Source organism: Oreochromis niloticus, linkage group LG7, assembly GCF_001858045.2.
Source record: "Oreochromis niloticus isolate F11D_XX linkage group LG7, O_niloticus_UMD_NMBU, whole genome shotgun sequence".
In the NCBI taxonomy this organism is placed as follows: domain Eukaryota; kingdom Metazoa; phylum Chordata; class Actinopteri; order Cichliformes; family Cichlidae; genus Oreochromis; species Oreochromis niloticus.
In genome coordinates, this window is record NC_031972.2 from 23,332,711 (window position 1) to 23,352,341 (window position 19,631).

The window sequence follows — 19,631 nt, forward strand, 5'->3', positions numbered from 1 at the left end:
AATGAGACAGTCTAGCCTTCAGATTTGCGTAAAAGAAAGAGTAATAAGAGTAATATTAAAACTAAGTAGCTGCTGCCATTGTTGGAAACTGGAATTGGCTGGGCCGCGCTATGAATTCTGGGATATCACGAAGGATACACCCAACCCATCCTTCAAATCTGGGGAATAGGAGGGCGCATTTGTGGGCCGCATTTGGTGGAGTCTACGAATTTGTAGGTAATTGGCCACGCGGGATATGTCTAACCCCACACCATCCTACAGGGTACCTTTTCCTGTGTGGACATACCCAGATTGCACTGGAAAAGAGCAGCAAGTCAAAAAAATACCACAAATCCCAATAAAATGATCATAACCAGCATGATGAAGTTGTAAAATTAGTCAAGTCCTTTCAAATCACAAGTAGTTAAATGTAAAGACACAAAAAAGACAAGGGTGAATACATGTGAAGATGTCAAGTCTTTATTAACAGGTTGATTGTCACTGGGCATTAGAGGAAGCATTCAGCGGGAAAGAAAAACTATAGAAAGAAGGAAAACCTTAACAGACCTCATACTATTTAATGAAAGTCACATTTTCCTCCATGTTCTTCCATCTTATCTCACTACCAGTCAATCAAAGTATACCCGACACAGAGATAAATACCTGAAACGGCCACAAGGTGGCTTATGTGTTTAACATCACTGGAAGACCTGAAGGCATGCTACAGTATTACCCAAACAGCTCTACACATTTAAAAGTTCCATGCCAGAAAATGTCCATAATAAAATCTGCACCTGTAAAAACATCAAAGGGGAGAAAAGCAGCGAAAGGAAGTTGAGAGATCCAATAAAGACAGGACGACCTTCTGTACTTTTGCTGACTCGACATGCATTTACAGTAAATCCATGCTGTGAATATGGAGAAGAAAGGCAAGTTACTGGGAATAAAACCATCAATGACAATCTACTACAGGAGGCTGGTGCGTGTGTGGTGTATCTGGCACTGATAAGCATCTATTTCTTTTCTTTTTTTTTTCCATCAATAAAATGACAAGGCCAAGCAGCGACGGAAAGTAATGTGAGAAACGGGAAGTTTTGAACCACAAGAATGTCCAACGGTCTACAGCAAATTCACATTTTATGAATGACATCAGCTTGCAGGAGAAACATAATCACCTAATCATGGTTAGTCCACAAACCAGATAGGGGCAGTGGCCCTTGCTCATCTATCTTGCTCATCAAACTATTTCCTGGAAAAGATTTTGGCTTAAACACACTTCTCTTGTTTATAAGAAAAAAGAGAAAAAAGTGAGTAAAATGTAAACAAAAACCAGAATCCGATAACATGCACATCATTTAAATTTGGTATTAGGTACAAAGCCAACATATTAAACATTGCAATGCTGCAGAGGATTTTGATTTAATGCCAGCTACACTTTTTAATTTTTTTTAAAGATCACACAGGGATTTGTTAAACTCTGTTGCATTATATCTTCTTTTAACAGCATTTCCAAGCATTTGGGAACAGAGCAGTTTGGGGTTTTTTGTTTTTTTTTGCTTTTCAGCGGATTTGATGTTGTCTTGTTCTATTTTCGGGTAAATGAAGGGTTAAACTGTTTGCAGGTAATTTTATTCCTTTTTTTGTTGTTGTTGTTGTTGTTGTTGTTTTAAGATTTTACATAGTTTCCCATCTTTTTAGAAATAGATAAGTAATTTTGTTTGCCTGATCATATTTATCAAGTCGTATCTGACAACTAATGGCAAAAATTACAAAATTCCACAGAAAGAAAAGAACCAGTTGCTGTACTCCCTTTTTGAAACCTCAGACCAAGCAACCTACTGAGCGACAATCTGCAGGTTGCAAACACACTAACTGGCTCTTAGAAGATTTGTCACTGCACATGCTCAAACCGAATCTAAACCATTTAGTACGCAGTTAGGTAGACCTTGCTACACTGGGTTGGACCCCCTTTTGACTTCAGAACATCCTTAATTCTTTATGGCATAGATTCAGCAAGTTGCTGGAAACATTGCTTGGAAATTTTAGTTCGTATCAACATGACTACGGATGCAGATTTTTCAGCTGCACATCCATGATGTGAATCATAATGAGGTCATAAAGGGATGGGCATCATCAGCAACAACACTCAGGTGGGTGTGGTGTTTAAATGATGCTCGGTTACTCCTGAGGAGCCCAAAGTATGCTAAGAAAATATCCCCCACGCCATCACACCACCAATAACCTGAACTGTTGATTCAAGACAGGATGAATCCATGCTTTCATGTTATTTATGCCAAGTTCTGACCCTACAGAAATCGACACTCTTTAGACAAGGCAATGTTTTTTTAAATCTTCTGTTTTCTAATTTTGCGGAGCCCATGTGAATTGTAGCTTCACTTTCCTGTTTCTTAGCTGACAGGAGTGACACCTGGTGTAATTTTCCCTGCTGTAGCTCATCTGCTTCAAATGTTATGTGTCATGTGTTCTGTTGTCTGATTTTGGTAAGTCTGTGTTAACTGTAGCCTCCATTTCTTGTTCTTAGCTGACAGGCGTGTCAAGGTCCAAGGTTTGATGTGCTGTGCATTCATGCTCTTCTGCAAACCTTGATTGTGACAAATGCTTATTTGAGTCACTGTTGCTTTCCTCAAAGCAGTATAGCCATGCTCACCTGGCCTTTGTTTGACCATTCTCTGTATTTTAGAAACAGTAAACCAGTTTCTAGATTACCCAGCCTAGCCTTTTTAGCACCAATTCTCATGCTCAGTTTGAACTTCAGCAGGTCATCCTGACCATGTCTACATGCCTAAATGCACTGGGTTGCTTGCATGTGATTGGCTGATTAGATGGGCATCAACAAGCAGTTGAACAGGTGTAGCTTATGACATGAGTGCATATCTAACTCGAATTTTAATAACTAGTTAGAGAGCTGTTATATCAGCATCACTAGGTCTTTTCCTCTCATTTATAATTTCATAAACGCTATATGTAACACATGTTTCTGCATACATCAATAACTAATTTATACATTGACACATTATTAGTCTGATGTGAAGATCTGCCACTTAAACTAGAGTCTTTTTTTGCTGTTATGCTACACTTTGTGATGCTACACCCTCCCCGGTCCATAGCGCTAATTTGTTTTAAAAGCACAACATGGTGATAAGCTGATATTTAACAGGTACTCAGCAAGAACACAAAAACATTGCTTGGATTCACAACAGTTGGTGTAATGCAAAGCTTGCTGAGTAAGAGCCAAAGCTGTTAATCTTGCGTTTTTGTGCTTTCTTATCAGTTCTGCAGCATGGCTAAGAGCTGCACTTTCATCCAGTTAAGACTTTTGTTCTTACAGTAAATAATCTGCAGTCTGGCTCTCCCCCATGGAGGGTTTTGTTTTCAGCAGTCCTTGTCTGTTTGAGCTCCTCCTAGCTTCATGGACCTGATGGATTGAGCCAAGAGTCCAAGCTGTGATCGGTCCAAATGTAGCCACTGTGATGGTCGCCTGTGCCTTCAAAACAAATGATAAAGAGATAATACTCATGAGTAGAGTAACATGCTGTCTGGATAGTATCCTCACAAAGAAAAAAACCTACTCAGGATTACTCGCTCATTCACTCATTGGTTCTTACTTTGTGGTTTGTGCTCCTGTGTAACTGTCAGAAATTGCTCCCAGTGTGGATGAAGTACCAGTTGCTCCAAACAGTTTAGCCCAGCGAAGCCCACCCCGACATGGACTTTGTGCCTGTACAGTAGTAGGTGGATTTGGGATGCCACAGTCTTTTTCCACCTTTGTTTCTTCTTTCTTGCTGTCCATACTTATTTGAAACCAAGTATCTGTATGATTTTGGCTACAGTCCTCTATTCCAGCCACACCATCTACAACGTCAGGCTCCTTAGGGCACCACTCTGGAATAGGAGCCAACACTGGACTCCTGCTGGTCTGCATACAACCATACTGTTGCTCGTAGCAACTTGAACTGTGAGAGCTGAGAGACTCTTGGTGGTGCAAATCAATCTGGTGTGAAATCTGACTGTGGTAGCTGAAGCCTTCCTTTTTGTCGCCTTGCAGTCTTGGCCAGCTGGTTGCTAAAAGCGCTGAGCATGGTTGAGGTGGGGAGAGAGCCTGCTCCTCTGAACACAGTTGTCTGTGACGTAACAGTCGGGGCTCCAGAAGCAAGTTGAGGTCAAAGGGCAACACAGAGAGTGGCTGCAGGAGAAGCAGCAGCTCCTGAAACAAAGGCTGACAGCGACCCAGGGACATAGACAGGAACCCCCAAGAATGGTAGTAGGTTGTCACAACATCTATGAAGAAAGTAAAGGATGTGATCACACAAAGATCCACACATAAACAATAATATGTTTATAGCTTGGGTTCAGTTTTTATCATGGGTACTTTGGACTAGAGCATTTAAAAAGCTGTATTATGTGTTACCTTATTTAAAGTTGGATGCTCATATTTGTCATGCATAAAGTTTCAAATAATAAGATAAATCTAGTCCTGGTATGCTTCAGAAAGACTCCAAACACAAATTCTCCAACATTTTTTCTACTGACCCGACATTCCTGGCGAGGGGCAGCCAGTCAGAAAAACTGAACTTCTAGGGAGACAGCCTTAAAGCGACAGGAGCTCAAATTGGTACGCAAACATGGTCACACAGGCAGTGGTAATAATGGTGAGTCTGACTTTTCCTTTTGCACATGTTTAACATCAAATCAGCATCCAGAAAGCTTGCTATTGTACTATAGATAACTACTGACAAGTTTTTGATAAGCTAACAGCTGTTTAGCTGGTTAACCTCACTTTAGGTCGTTAGACTGATAGTGTTCCCTAATTAGTGCTAAATCCAAAGAACACAGACAACAGACTGAAAGTATTGAGGAGTAAAAAAAAGCAGGATACAGGTGGGAGATTATGTTATTTCAAGATTCATTGCAATCCATTTAGTTGTTAAGCTCACTGAGTGTCAGCGAAAGTGGTGCACAAGCTGAGTTATGGCTCCCTGGAGGCAGAAATAAAGAACTATAAATTGCCTGTGCGCTCACCTTTTTGACTCTGAAGATGACTGAGCCAGAACTCCAAAGCTCTCAAGCTGTAAGAGAAGAAACAACCAGGAGAACATTAAAGGTTATGTTGTTCACACATCTGCCTCATTAGTAGCATCAAAGGTATTTACTTAAGCAGGCCCATGATGAAGGCTCTCAGTTTCATGCAGTGGCTGGTGAGCTGGGGACAGCGTCTGATTTTGGAAACCAGACTGTGAAGAACTCTGGTGGATGGACCTGTGTTAAACAGAGATTATAAAAGCTATATCAAAGGCCACAGAACAGCACATAATCCTGCTTGGGCAAACCGATGAGACACTTGAGCCTACCAATCCTAGTAGAGGTTTCGACCACACTCCAGGCGTGGTTGCGGCGTTGTCCGATTATAAAATCGAGTTTGTGATCCCTAAGACCGTCCTCTAGAATATCCTGGATCGCTGGACACAAGTGTTCCAGAACCAGACCAGTGATTGTAGGACTGTAAGAACTGTTCCCCAGGCGCATCTGTGCCAGAGGAAATGTTAAACATTATATTTTCTGCTTACACAATATACCTGCTGGCACATTTATATCGTGACAAGTCAATGTCTAAGTTCAGCAAAATACCTTTTCTTCAGGATCTCTGCTGCTGCCAAAATGAGCCATAATCAGATCCACCGCCCTGCTCACAGACCTCAGCAACCCTGGAGACATCAAACAAGCAAGTTGGACAGGATGAATTTTATTCAGATGCCAAATCTGACAACTTTATACTTTATACTTGTTCAAGAGCATTAACTGGTGTGGTGTTAAGGTGTCTCTGTCGATTTCATTGCTAGTTAAAGCTGATGTGTGGTGCGATGCACGACCAACCCATGAGTAACACCCAGAAACTGTCAGTTTTAGGCTGATATACACTCACTGGACACTTTGGTGCAACTTTTTGACTGCCATCCAATCAGCCTGTTGCATGGCAGTAACAATGCATTCAGACATGTGGAAATGGACAATGTCAGTAACTTAAATAGCAACTTTAATAGCACTTTCTAACAGTAAAAGGGAGCCTACAATTCACAAGAACTCACCAAAATTGGACAACAGAAAACTGGAAAACTGTTGCCTGGTTTGCTGCGACATTCAGAAGGTAGGGTATCTGGCCAAAACTTTGGCCTGCCTTGTATCAACAATTCAGGCTGTTGCTGGTTGTGCAACGTATGGGAGGTATTTTCTTGGCACACGCTGTTGCTGACCATGATGCCATCATGTCACGAAGCTCAAATCGTCTCAGACTGGTTTCTTGAACATGACAGTAAGTTCACTGTACTCAAATGGCCTCCACAGTCACCTGATCTCAGTCCAATAGATGTTTGGCATGTGGTAGAACTGGAGATTCACATCATGTGCAGCCAACAAATCTGCAGCATGTTGCTATTATATCAATATTGATCAAAATCTCAGAGGAATGTTTCCCGCACCTTGTCGAATCCATGAGACGAAGAATTAAAGGCAAGCTGTAACTAATAAGGTGGCCAGTGAGCGTATTTACGGAAAGTTAAGGATTCTGACAGTGTTCAAAATGTGTTAAAGTGAAATTCAAAAACTAATTCAGGAAGCTTAAGCTTTCTAACAGCTAGACACAGCTCCACTAGCCCTGTAAGACTGGGACTGGCCTGGAGAGACTGGCAACTTGTCCAGGGCTACCTCTGCCTCTTAGCAGGAACAGGCTCCAACCCCTCCACAATCCTGAATTGGATAAGGAAAAGAAAAATGGATGGCTGGAGTTTTTTTTTTTTTAAATTTCAGTCCTCAATTTCAGATTTTACACTGGCCAACTGTTTCCCCCCTAGTGCAACTGATTTGCCGCATTGCTGTCTCTCTATGTAGATTATTTTCCAAAAAGCCCTATCTTCTTTTAATTGATGAATTAAAACTCTGGTGATGGATAGTTCTAGGTAGGTTTTGGTATAAGTCAGCTTGCTTTAGGATTTTCCGAGTATTATCCGGTTAAAATTATGACTAGACTATCAGCGTGTGTTTCAAGAAAGGGGTTCACTAACTGGGTCAATACACAGTCATAGGAGAGCCGGGTTTCGGGGTTCATTATCATATTTCAGGAATGCAAATGTCGAAGGGAACTAAAGATGAAAGAGTCGTTTTTTCCATTTCAGCAGTGGTCCTCAATGACTTGCTTCACCCTGTCTCTCTTCTTCATCTCTCATACTGGCTAGCCTCTGCAAATGTCACAGTAAATTCTTTATGCATGTTGATGCTGCCTGCAGTGCTGCACCACACAGACTTTTTGCAGTTGTGCAAATGCCTCCTCTATTACTAATCTTTACCTTATTGGAAATGGTTTACATTTATATAACTATATTTACACCAAGCGACTTATATGATAGCACTAAAACAAAGTGATTGCAATATAAATCATTAACACTGTTTCTACTGCATCCTTCTCTCTTTTGTCCCGCAGTCGCGCACACATAGGCTACAGAGAGGACGGCTCAGCCAATCCTGTGCTGGGAGAGTTAAAAATAGGTCATGTTTGAGAGGAAGCCCCTTCAGGGTATTGAAAGCACTGCTGCAGCACTGTGAGTTTTTATTGCTGCTCTTAACAGCTCATCACCGGCTAGACAATCCAGTCACTTTTACTACATTCCAATTACAATTTATTGACAGCATTTCATATCATTTATCAGCCATCAGCTGAGGCTCACCTCTCCTCTGAAGATGGCTGATAGACATGGACTCATAAGACGTATCGGGTGAGAGGTTGAACTCTGTGGGCGGCCTGTCGCTCAGGATCAGAGACTCACTGTGATGACTCTGATTTGGCTTCGAACTGTGTCCAGCAGAGTCCTGGATTTGCAGCCCTGAAGCGGCCAAGGAGAAGAGAGAACTCAGAGAGGAGAGAGGAGCCACTGAGGAGAGGGCAGCTGTGAAACTAGAGTGAAAAAAGCCCGAGTCAGCTGCAGGTGCGGCTCCACACTGTGGGAGCTTTACCTGTGGCAGCGAGGTTTTGGGAGGAGAAACAGACACCTGCGAGTTTGGGTGGTGGGTGTCAGTGGTGATGGTTAAAGTGGGTGGTGTTTGAGAGAATATTGAATGGTAGGTGGTGTTAAGGGAATGATTAGCACTTTTAGGCTCGGCGCGCACTTGGCTTTGCTCAGAGGTGAGACTGATCAAGTCCTGGTAGGTGGGAATCCTAACGAGACTGGATCGATTTGGAGCTGAGACAAGACTGAGCAAAGTGTTAGCCTGAGTTCTGCCTGAGTGTGGGCCTGCTTTTTCTTGCTCTTGAGCCTCTGTGGGACAACTAGTATGATGTGAATCCAGGCTGCAGTTTGATGTGCATGGACCGGTACAGTCTTGGCTTTCGCCCAACTGATTCCATGAACGTGTGCGGATGAAGCACTCTGGGCTTGGTGTGCAGGTGGAGCAGGTATCAGAGCTAGACGGAGCCTCTAGGAAGATGGAGCAGTGGTTGTCCGTCGGTGATGGGTGAAAATCAGAAAAACTTTGGCTGCTTTTGCCTTTGAAACTGAAGGCCGGCTGCGTGTTATCAGTCTTACTGCTCTTTTTATTTAGATACTGCTCTAGAAGGCAGCCGAGGGGCTGGGACGGGGGCTGCAGCTTTCCTGCAGGAGCCAGAACAAAGGGCTGGATGGGCAGCGAGGTTGGCCTCTGGGCTTTACTGTAGCGCACCACATCTGGACTTGGTCCTGAGAAGGACATGTAAGATAAAGATTTTTCACTCTAAATCACAGACACAAAGCAAAAGAACTGGATTTTTCTATTAGCCACTGCCTTACCCTTCTCAGTATCACAGGGATTGTTGTGCTCCTGGTCCTGCATCACAGATGGCTGTGTGGTTGCCACTCTTGCGTCTTGGCATTTACTGCTATGTGGGCCACACTGGCTGGGGCACAGCGAGCAAGGCGTGTGGGAGAGGTTCTGGATGCTATCTGCCTGTTTCTTTCGGCAGAGGGCTTTGTCAGTGGAGGTGGTTGCAACCTGGTAATCTTGGATCTGAAAGTGAGAACAGTCAAACTGAACACCCGTCTCCTTTTGCTGGTCCTCTTTCTCCTGACAGGAAGAGAAAAAGCAAGGAAAAACTGCTCAGTTTTAATAACAATAATCCATCAAGTTTATAAATGCTGTTCCCAAAAGGTGGTCAGATTGTCAAAAGGGAACATTGAGTGCAACAGCAAAGTTCATTACTGTTATGAAAGCTGTATAACTGATATATAAAACATTAGTACATAATTTAATTGAGTCATTTGCCATTTCTTCTATTTGCAGATCACATTAAAATCAGAGATCTAAAAACAGTACTTCTAAATCTTTTTTTTTTAATCATCTAAACACTATAAAGTTTGTATTTACCTTCTTAATTCCATTCTGCTGCCCTTCTTTCTTCTGATCAAAACTGAGAAGGAAGGGGCTGCCTCTGCTCTGACCTTCGGGGCAGCTGGTGACACTGGACCAGGCCGGGCTGGGTGACTGGGAAGAAAGGTCACAAGTCACAAGCTTGTAGTACTTCTGGTTGGTCCCCATGGCCAGGGTGGGCTGGCTTTGAAGACACGCAGTCAGGTCTGATACCTCTAGAGAGGAGAGCCCTGCAGGTAGCTCCTCTAGTGAGTACAGATTGCAGTTAGAGTCAAGGCCCCGAGGGGACAGGCGGGAAGCAGAAAGCGGCATGTCACCCTCCTCTTTCGGAGGAGAGTAAACCGTCATGCTATCAAGTTTGACTTCCTCATTCTGACTTTGGGGGACAGGTTGGAGGTTGAGGAATACACATCCCTCTGATGACCCAGAGGGGTGAACTGCAGGACTGCTAAGATCATGAGGTGTGGCAGGATTGTTGCTCCTGTTGTACATAGTGCAGAAATTAACCAAGATGCCATCAGAACTGTTACAGGAAGAGTCACTGACATACTCTGTGTGGTTGTTGGAAAGAAGCTCTGGGGAACATTTGCGTTGGCCGTGGAGGCAGCAGGACATGTTATCCCCCAGTCTGTCTGAGTACTTCTCCAAACAAGCCAACATCGTGATGCCAGATCTGCTCATGTGACAGCACTGGCATTCAGGTGGCAGTGAGTCCATCTGGTTGGACTGGTTAGAGAGCCACTCCTGATCACTCTCACTAACCAGCATAGTTCCCTCATTGCCCCATTCACTGTCCAGGTTCCCGTGAGGCAATGGGTATATTGGGTAATTTGTGGCGACATTACTTAGCGGCCAATTGGAATTTCCATGCAGCACAAAAGAAGAGTCCTCATGGTATCTGTGCAGATTATCTCCATCACTGTCTTCATCCTCCTCATCCTCATTTAGCTCTGTACAGGGAAGGAAGGAGTTGCGTGAACGCAGATTGCTTCTAGGTGTAGATCTTTCCTTCTTCTGGTGGGAACTCGTCTCTTCGGGTGACGAGGTGGATTCGTACTTCCAGCTTCCGTCGCTGCCTCCCTCCTCCTCCGTCCGGTCCTCGTTGAGGCTGCTGTAGCTGCTGGAAAAATGTCTCCGGTCGCCGGTGAAGGCATGTTCACGGTTGATCGACTCTTGCTCTGGGAGGGACACGGCCCGAGTCAGGCCTGCTGAGCACAGCCGGCCAGGCCTCTTGGCAGAGCTGCACAGGGCCTGGACAGGAAGCTGCCAAGTGGAAAGCTGCACCACGGGGAAGTGGCAGGCTATCAAGGTGTCCCCAGAGAGGCTGGATGCTCCGATCATACTTCTGGATAAGGCTGGACAAGGAAACCTGTCTCCATGTTCCTACAATTTAATCCTGGAAGAGTAACACAGAATAGATTAAATTTTAGGGATTCTGCAGAAATTCATTCAGAATGATACAACAGGAAGCTTGTACAAGAGAAGATAAAATCAGTATAAAGTACATTACATTGATGGAACGCTTAGCCATCAGCTAACACTGACAAGCATTAATCATAACAGAAAAAGTTTAGAGTTTGGTGCAAAGCACAATGACATCTTTTAAAAAATATATTTGCTGTTGCCATTTGCATGAGGATGTGTTTAATACTGCATACGTGCTTCTCATTATGTCTGTTTTTTTTACCTCATTGATCACTGCAGCTCAATGTTTTAAGACATGAACATATTAAAGAGAAAACAGCAAATGTTTATCAAGTGGATTTTCCAACTGTATATGCAGCTCAGGGGCCTATTTAAACATTTTAGTGGTTAATTTTAAAAAATGCATTTTCAAATCTGGAGTAAAAGAAAAAGATAAAAACTTAAAACACATCTGCAGGCTACTGCTGCCACAGTCTTCTCCCTCAATTTACCCCACCGGTCCTGCCATCCAAGTCTGCTTCTAGCAGCCTACACTCCATAATTCAGTCAACCATAACAAACTCCTCCTCTCTCAGCCTGGGCCAACCACAGTCACTCACAGTCATCCGGCTGCTCTGTAACTAGGGCAGCTGCACTGCAGAGTTGCTCCGCTAGCACTCCTAAGAGTAAATACACTTTCACATCACTTTAGTTAATTGAAAGTGTTCCATCATGTTCACGTGCAGTGCCGCTGACTTTGCACACACTCATTTAAAAAAAGACACCCACAAAAAGAACAATAAGGGTCATCTCCCCTTTATGCAATAAAATAATGGGGACAAAAAAACATAAATTCAAACAAGTGCAAACTACATATAAAATATTCATCCAGTGGTGAGCACTAATGATGTTCAGTCATAGAAGAAAAGCTGTAGTGTTGTTTCATGATTTTAAACTAGACTGAAATTGGAAAAATAAAGAACAAAGTAGAATTGCGGTTTAGGGGCAACTGAAGTAGCTTCTTGAAGACAAAACGAGTGTCTGATGTTCCTCACCCACATTAACTCAGTCAGTAATGAAGATTATGTTGATGGATGAGTGGCTATGAATACCATCTTGCAGTTATAGGCCTTCACTAACCTATAAAGCCTTCAGTTTATATTTCTATCCTGACTCATATAACACGCACAGTGAAAACTTTCAAGAGTTAAGAACTTACAGATATGAGCGCGCTGTTTCACATTTAAATGTGTAATGTGTTACTGATTAGCTATTAAGTTTTTTTTAGATCTATTATTTTCTGTATTTGAAATTTGATTGCAGAGGTTCACAGAGAAATATATTTAAAATACCAATTTTTATGATACTGGCTCAGATACAGGCTTTATATATCAGAGGTGTCAAACTCAATTTACCACAGTCAATATTTTTAAATAGCTGACACCATAAGAACGGGTGAAAGACGTCCCGTAGCGAAGCCTTCTTAAAATATTTTTGTCATTTAATGTGTGATCTATTGACAAAACCTGATTAACAACCAGGGATAGATGAACACACACACACACACATACATGCACACACACACACATATGCACACACACAGTGGAATCCCAGTAAGAAGGGACAAATCCTCCACATGTGGAGATTTTGTAACTGCACATTAATGTTTTATAGTCAAGCATCTTGTCTATATCTAGAAATACTTTCAATTTTCTAACCGTTTTCACTCCTGTATAATCCTATCATCACTACAGGAGGAACAGGAGTTCATATTACTGAAAAATGTAAGCAATTAATAAGTTCATTACAATTTTTACATTTTCCAAAACCGTCCATTGGGACAGATTACACAGATTTGGATTTCACAGACGCTTTTTTAAAACACTGTAATGTAACCGTAACGTAATATAATTCAACATTTACAGAACAAAATAACAATCATAAACTTTTTTGTTTCTGTAGGAGTTTTAATTTTTTTTAGGTTTAACTTTTTATATTATGGCTAAAATTCACTTAGGGAACTGAAATAACAGTTGCAGGACAGCAGTGCTCATAAAACAACATTACACAGTATTAACAGAAATTTACAATTATAATTCAGGTAATACAAAATATATATTTTTTACTTTCAATGATATGTACTCTCTGATGAACTAAGACATTCAAAAACTCATAATTTACATACAAATATACATGTCACACCTGGCCATAAGGTAAAAGGCATACAGTTATCACCAATATATAGACTAGTTATCTTTGATTAAAGCACATTCTGTGTATTTCAGTGCTTACATGGGTTATTCCACATAACATATATGACATATATCACATCATATGACACAAAATCATTTTTCTGGTAAATATTTTTGTATGACTATATTAAATTATTAGTTTTTAGTGCAAGTCACACTTCAACTCTTTGTAATAAACTTGGTTTTCAAAACTGATTGTTTCAACTGACCGACAGTTTCATGGCCAGGTGAGGCCTTCTCCCTTGTTATATCATGACAAAGTTGATTCAAAGTGTTGTACTCGTATTTTATATATTTTACCCCATGTTGATAAAAAGAGGTGTCATGGATAGTAAGGTGTGTGTGTGTGTGTGTGTGTGTGTGTGTGAGAGAGAGAGAGACACAGCAACAACTTTAGGAGTTGGTTAAAGTGTGCAATCAAGAAATGCCTGCATAAATATAAATTCAGAGGTTACAACAAGGCACAAACCACTGGCTACACTCAAGAATGAGAAGGCCAGATTAGACGGCCAGAAAACATCTGATAGCGCCTGCACAATTGTGGAAAAAAACATTTTGGACAGACCAAGATGAATTTTTAGCAGAATGATAATAGTAAGAGAAAAGTCTGGAGAAGGAGAGAAACAGCTCATTATCTGAAATGTACCACATCACCTGTCTAATTTTTGTGGAGACAATGTTATTGCATGGGCATATATGGCTCCCAGTGGAACTGGGTCACTGGTGTTTATTGATGATGTGAATGCTGATAGAAGTAGGAGCATGAATTGTGAAGTGCGTAGGCCTGCACTCTCTGCTCAGATTCAACTAAATGCTGCAAAATTGATCAGACAGAGCTTAATTTTGCACATGGATAAAAACCCAAAGCATGCTCCAAAAGCAACCCAAGAGTCTGTCAAGGCAAAGAAATTAGATATTCTTCAGTGGCCAAGTCTGTAACCTGATCTCAGCTTTTCAGTTATTAAATACAAAAGTGAGGGCAGAGAGATCCACAGACAAGCAGCAGCTGAAGGTGGTGGCTGTAAAAGCCTGGCAGAGCATCTTATGGGAGGAAACAGTGTTTTTTGTGGTGACCGTGGGTTCTAGACTTCAGGCAGTCACTGACTGCAGAGGATTTTCAAACTGTTAAAAATAATGCTGATTTTTTAAAATTATGTTAGTTTGTCCAGTTAATTTTGAGCCTCTGGAGATGAGGACAGTGTATTAAAAAAGTAAACCTTTTGAATTAAAGCTTAAAGTCTCTTAAAGTCACATATTGATTGCCTGATTTGAAATCCACTGTGGTGGTGCACAGAGGCAAATTTCAACAATATTTGTCTTTGTCCAACAAATTATGAACCTGAATATGTTTTTCTAATTTTGTTTTCTTCATTTCATTTGTTGCAGATAATTTCTGGCTCCTTAGATATGAGGACATCATTAATTTAGAAATGAAAGCTTTGCCACTTCCCAGTTCCATAACAGCCTTGTCCATGGGCGATCATTCCCTGATGGTCCTGGAACATGTAAGATATTATAGCTAAATTTGATATTAGTATCAACAGCTATACTGAAAACAAAGGTATTTATGAATTTCAGTACAGGTATGTGTGGTGGAGGGTCTCAGAAACCAACTGAACCCCTGAATTATCACGAGTCATATCTATACATATATCCTTTAGTTTAGTTTCCATGGAGTCACCTTATTTTCAGTATTATAATATAACAGGAATGTAGGCCAGAACTTCAGACTACTTGTCTGCAACAAAATCACTGCAAAGTAGATACAACTCCTCATCTTTGCACCTAAATTGCATCACAAACAGCTATGCCAAACAAACCGGCCCTCTGCGTACTGGAGCGCACGGACATGGATCTGTTTAACTGAGCTGCTTCTCTGGAAATGTCTGTCAGGTCAAGTCAGCCATCAACCTGAAGGATGGGAGTTGTGGTTACGTGAAAGCAAAGAGGCCCAGACTGTGCTTGTGCTTGTTAAGAGCGATGATGCCCTGTAACGAGACAACATCAGTGACTGCTCATAGTGGTCTGCAGTTAATGTGAAGGGAAAGTTTCACGAGGATCTCGAGAATCAGAGATGACGTCTGACCTGCATCTTACCTGGCGGCCAGGTGTTTGTGTGCGTTTACACAATGACAAAGAAATATCCAAAGTGGCTTAAGTGGGACACGTTAGACAACAAGAGGCAGGGCACATAGGTAGCCAGCTTCTAGAAATAGCAAACCCACAAACAAGAAAATGTGAAGTGACCAAATATGAGAACAAGACAGGAGCTCAAGCACTGAATGAAAGGCAACATAGCAGGAGCGCAAATCGCATTCAAAGCAGCACCTACTTGAAAACAGCCATCAGTTAAAGGTGATCTCCATCCGTGCAGGTGCTTCATGTGGATGCGGTTTGGTCCAAAAACATGCACTTTTTTATTATTATGGACGAGACTATTCGACGTACTACAGCCGTCAAAGGCGTATTATGAAAGCTAATGTTTTCATCTATGTTATTCGATACCTCCGGTTAAAACCTCTTATTTATAACTATTAATAAATACTAAGGTAATATGAAACCGCTCCGGCATTGAAGTCCCGGACAGACACAGCGGTCCCCACGCCGCCGCTTTTCCACCGCTCAGGCTAGCTGGGCTGTTGCGTCACGAGCAGGTTAGCCAATGAGGAGGGAGAAGTTCCTGCTACTCAAGTATCCAAGACACCCGGTGGGAATCAAGTAAAACCTATAAATACTTCGATTTTTTTGTTCTGGTTTTTTAGGGGGGGGATTATAAAAATAAACAGGCTGTTCAGTGCCTCATATGATTGCTGACATATAATTTTCTTATTCAAGCGTTATTATTAGTATTATTATTATGATGATGATGAATGTAATCCACACTCATAATAAACAATATAAGTGTTGGGTGTAGTAAACAGTGAAGGTATGATCCATTAGGTCTCAAAACTATATGCCCTTGCTCCCGTGATTATTATAAAATACTCTAATAATTAGCGGACAGCAGGCCTGTACGTCTCAAACGTGCTGGGGCCATATTCACTTCTCAAATAGCCCCAGCTCGCCCTCTAGCGGTGAAACGGAGGATTTAGGATTCAGTTGATGTGTTTCACTTCCCATTCTCATGTGATTGACAGCTCTAAAACCACAACCCAAGCGGTGGTACTGTTCCTTTTAGGTGAGGGTATCAATAACAGCTTCAGTCCATGTAAGAGACGTGATATGTTCAAGACCTTCTGTTATACTGGCTGTCGCTCTGATGGCTGATCCCATGTAAACCCAACTGGTGGGAAATATGGCCACCTCTGCTGTCTTATGTAAGCCAGATTGTGAAGGAGAGGATTGGGCATCTATCAAAGCATAATAAGAGTGAGGACACAGCTCTGAATCTACAGTTTTAAGGCCACCTCAAAGGTCATATCAGTTCTCCTCATTAACGCAAGATATAAACCATTTAGGGCAGGTATCTTCAAATCTCACTGGTGTGAGGTCATGGGCTCAGGAAGCATTTGTGGCATTTTTAAAAAGCTGCCAAACATGTTAGAATAACTGCAGAGATATAAGTACTGAGCACTACTGCAGGTATGAGTAATGAGAGTAGATTTTGGCACAGAGTTGCAGCCCAAATTTATTTTTAGAAAAGGTTCAATGACCTCAGTGTCAGCGACTGCTTGTTTTATGACTGTTTATCCTTCCTACAAAGCTTAGATTAGGTAGATGTAAAATGATGAGAGTTTCTCTCATCCACTGAGCCCTAAGATCAGCCATTTTCACCTCTTATGATAAAAGTGGCCTTTGTCTGGGTTACTGTAAGCTTTTTGCTGGCACTTTTAACACAGGAAGTGATTACGAATATGCGTTTATAATCTTTTTTTATTCTTCCTTAAAAGAAGTTTCTATGAATGCTGGAAAAGCTAAAACAACATTCCCAGCACTGTGGCTGGGTGGAAAGCTGTTTTTCAAGCTCCTCGGCTGAAAGAGTAGCAGGAAGTGTGAGGAATATATAAATGTGTTTTGGATTTATTTTACTACTAAAAAAGAAAATGAAGATGTGGGCAGTACAACCTCTTGAAAAAAATGTATAGTATATTTGAATTTTTACATTATTTACAATATTTACAAATAAATACATAAAAAAATCTCTTTAAAAAAACAACAGCAACAACCTTGAACCAATAAACCCAGAGCGGCTCAAACTTTGCATGGATATTTATATTTTCTTATAAAACACATTCAGATTATACAGCTTGTGTGATGTTGTAGCAGTGTTTTAGACAAATCACTTAAGGTGGCGCCATTTGATTGGTTATGCATGCCCGGATTTTACAGCTTTGTTTTTGACGCAGCGCGGTGAATGAAGATCTGATTACTCAGAATGAGTGTTGGAGCCAGAATAAAGGAGCGGGCAGTTTTTAAAAAACAAAAACAAAAAAACAGGCAGTTGTGGTCCATAAAGCAGATGTCTGTTTTGTAGATTCTGGTGGTGTTTGTGCATCTCTTCTTCAGGTGGTGATCCAGAAAGAACAGATATTTTTCCTGTAAAGATAAGAATGATTGCACCATTATTACCCTTTGACTTTGTCCAGACCATGCATGCAAAATACACGTGTACACACCTTCACGCTGCTATGTACAGCGCAGTAATGAACACACTGTGAAAACTGGGGGTTTTTTGGGTTTTTTTTAAAGAATATGATGCTGAGTTCGACATTCAAGAGCTACACAGAGTTAATGTAAAATACTCAAAAAGTTATCAGGAGTATCAGGAAGACAATCTTCAGACGAGTAAACTGATGGATTGCCATGAAATATTTAAGCTTCAGCTGTACCTGCAGTATTTTGTGCCACACTCTAGGTGATCCCTGCAGCTGGCACCGACAGGCTTCAGACTGTTCCAGCGCCACAACAGTGAACGTTTGGTCCGCTGAATTAAGCCATGCCAGTCGTCAGGTACAGGCAATGAATGCACCTGTAAAGGCAAATATTTGATCCTTTACCTTTGGCATATAAAACACTGATTAGAAAAAAAAATATTTCCATGAAAGGTCAACAGACAATAAATAACTTACCTGAACGACACATAACAAAGACAGAAAAACAGAAAGGATGATAATTTTTTCCTGGAGAGTCCTCATGCTGCTTGCAGATGACGCTCAAGACAGGGGCTGTTTTGCTGCAGGCTTGGTTTGTGAGCTACGCCCGTATTAAAGGCTTTAATTGGGCTGGGGAGGAGTTACCTTCTGAATAATTCATTAATTTGTTACTTTATTGACTAAGGCGTAAGGTTTGGCAGACTGAGCAGATCAAGTCAAAGTCACCGATGGGAATCTGTTGCACAGTGGTACTTATCACACAGCTGAAGACAAAGTTTATCTACGTGACTCCAAAGTACACTTTGGACCTCAACCTACTAAATGAGGGCAACTCCACGTCGGAGGTTTCTAAGTGAAACCCTAACGTGACTTGAGACTATGCATTTAGCCATTTGCTCCACCCGTGGAGTCTTGCCATAAGGAACTTAAAAATTAAATGAAGTTGCTTCATCAGATGTCCAAGATCTTATTTAGTGACTTCCTGAAGTTTCCCTGAATTTCCCCCTTTGCCTGCAATCAGTTTAGTTTCTGCCCAAACAAAACTTTGAGCAGAGAGACCGCTTCTAGACTTTAAGCTAAGATAACTAATAACATAACTTAAAAATCATTCAGATATGAATATGCAATTCCCCTAAATTATGCAAAATATTCAAGAATTTAGGATTTTGTGCACTGAAGTTTCCATGAAGCTGGAAAAAAAAAAGAAACTAACATCTAATACAGAAATAAACAAGCATTTCTAATATTTCTAGTTAAAGAAGAAGTTAATTACACCATATATGTCAAAAAACTTTACAAGCACACATAAATATCAGGGGTTAAACTGCAGTTCACTGACAGACCACATGGGGCAATAAATAAAAATGATTTGATAAACATCTTCTTGCTATGATGATTGTAACGTATGCATGTAGAGATGTCTTTATGCAACATAAATACTATAAATAAAGTTACTATTATTATTTCTTCCTTAATGGTTGTGCCATTATGAACGAAAGTCTCCATGACCATCGCCACACATTGATTATTAACATCTATATGTTTTTAAAAAAAGATTTATTGTCACTAATGGTCACTAATATTTGTATTCATGATGAATTTTGTTCGACCTCGGAATGAAGAATTAGAAATAAAGTCTTTAAATATCACAGATATAAACATATTCAGCATCGCCAGAATTTGAATTGAATAACGACTATTACGACTTGCGTGAATGCTACGGCAAGTATTGCTAAGTTTTATGTAGACCTTTAATTGTTGTCAATCATTCCTATATTACACGTCTGTTCTGCATGTAGTAATATACCTGTTTAAAATATAGATGAAAGACAGTGAAGGCAGCCTTTTAATCTAAATGTTTAGCCTGTGGGCAAATTAAAATCAACAGCCATGATGTGAATTGTTTTCTTTCTGATGATTACTACCGGTCACACCAACATTATGGTATTACGGTTTTCCACATAAACATCAAAACCCAAGGTTTCCAGGTTAAGTT

General features: G+C 41.0%; 2 protein-coding genes across 2 annotated transcripts; both read right to left on the minus strand.

Moving 5' to 3' along the window:
* Positions 1 to 437: 437 nt before the first annotated feature.
* Positions 438 to 15,669, minus strand: LOC102082974 (iporin). Its single transcript, XM_005451429.4, has 10 exons — positions 15,376 to 15,669; positions 9,385 to 10,783; positions 8,811 to 9,084; positions 7,716 to 8,720; positions 5,626 to 5,702; positions 5,349 to 5,523; positions 5,151 to 5,256; positions 5,020 to 5,066; positions 3,606 to 4,278; positions 438 to 3,484 (listed from the first exon to the last, which is right to left on the minus strand). Exons 2-10 carry the CDS (start codon positions 10,726 to 10,728, stop codon positions 3,373 to 3,375), a joined length of 3,813 nt encoding a protein of 1,270 aa, XP_005451486.2. The 5' UTR covers positions 10,729 to 10,783; positions 15,376 to 15,669; the 3' UTR covers positions 438 to 3,372.
* A 1,565-nt stretch (positions 15,670 to 17,234) lies between these two features.
* On the minus strand, positions 17,235 to 18,366 carry LOC100705584 (liver-expressed antimicrobial peptide 2). Its single transcript, XM_013270789.3, has 3 exons — positions 18,113 to 18,366; positions 17,873 to 18,012; positions 17,235 to 17,579 (listed from the first exon to the last, which is right to left on the minus strand). The coding sequence occupies exons 1-3, from the start codon at positions 18,176 to 18,178 to the stop codon at positions 17,546 to 17,548; spliced, it is 240 nt and encodes a 79-aa protein (XP_013126243.1). The 5' UTR covers positions 18,179 to 18,366; the 3' UTR covers positions 17,235 to 17,545.
* Between the last annotated feature and the right edge of the window lie 1,265 nt (positions 18,367 to 19,631).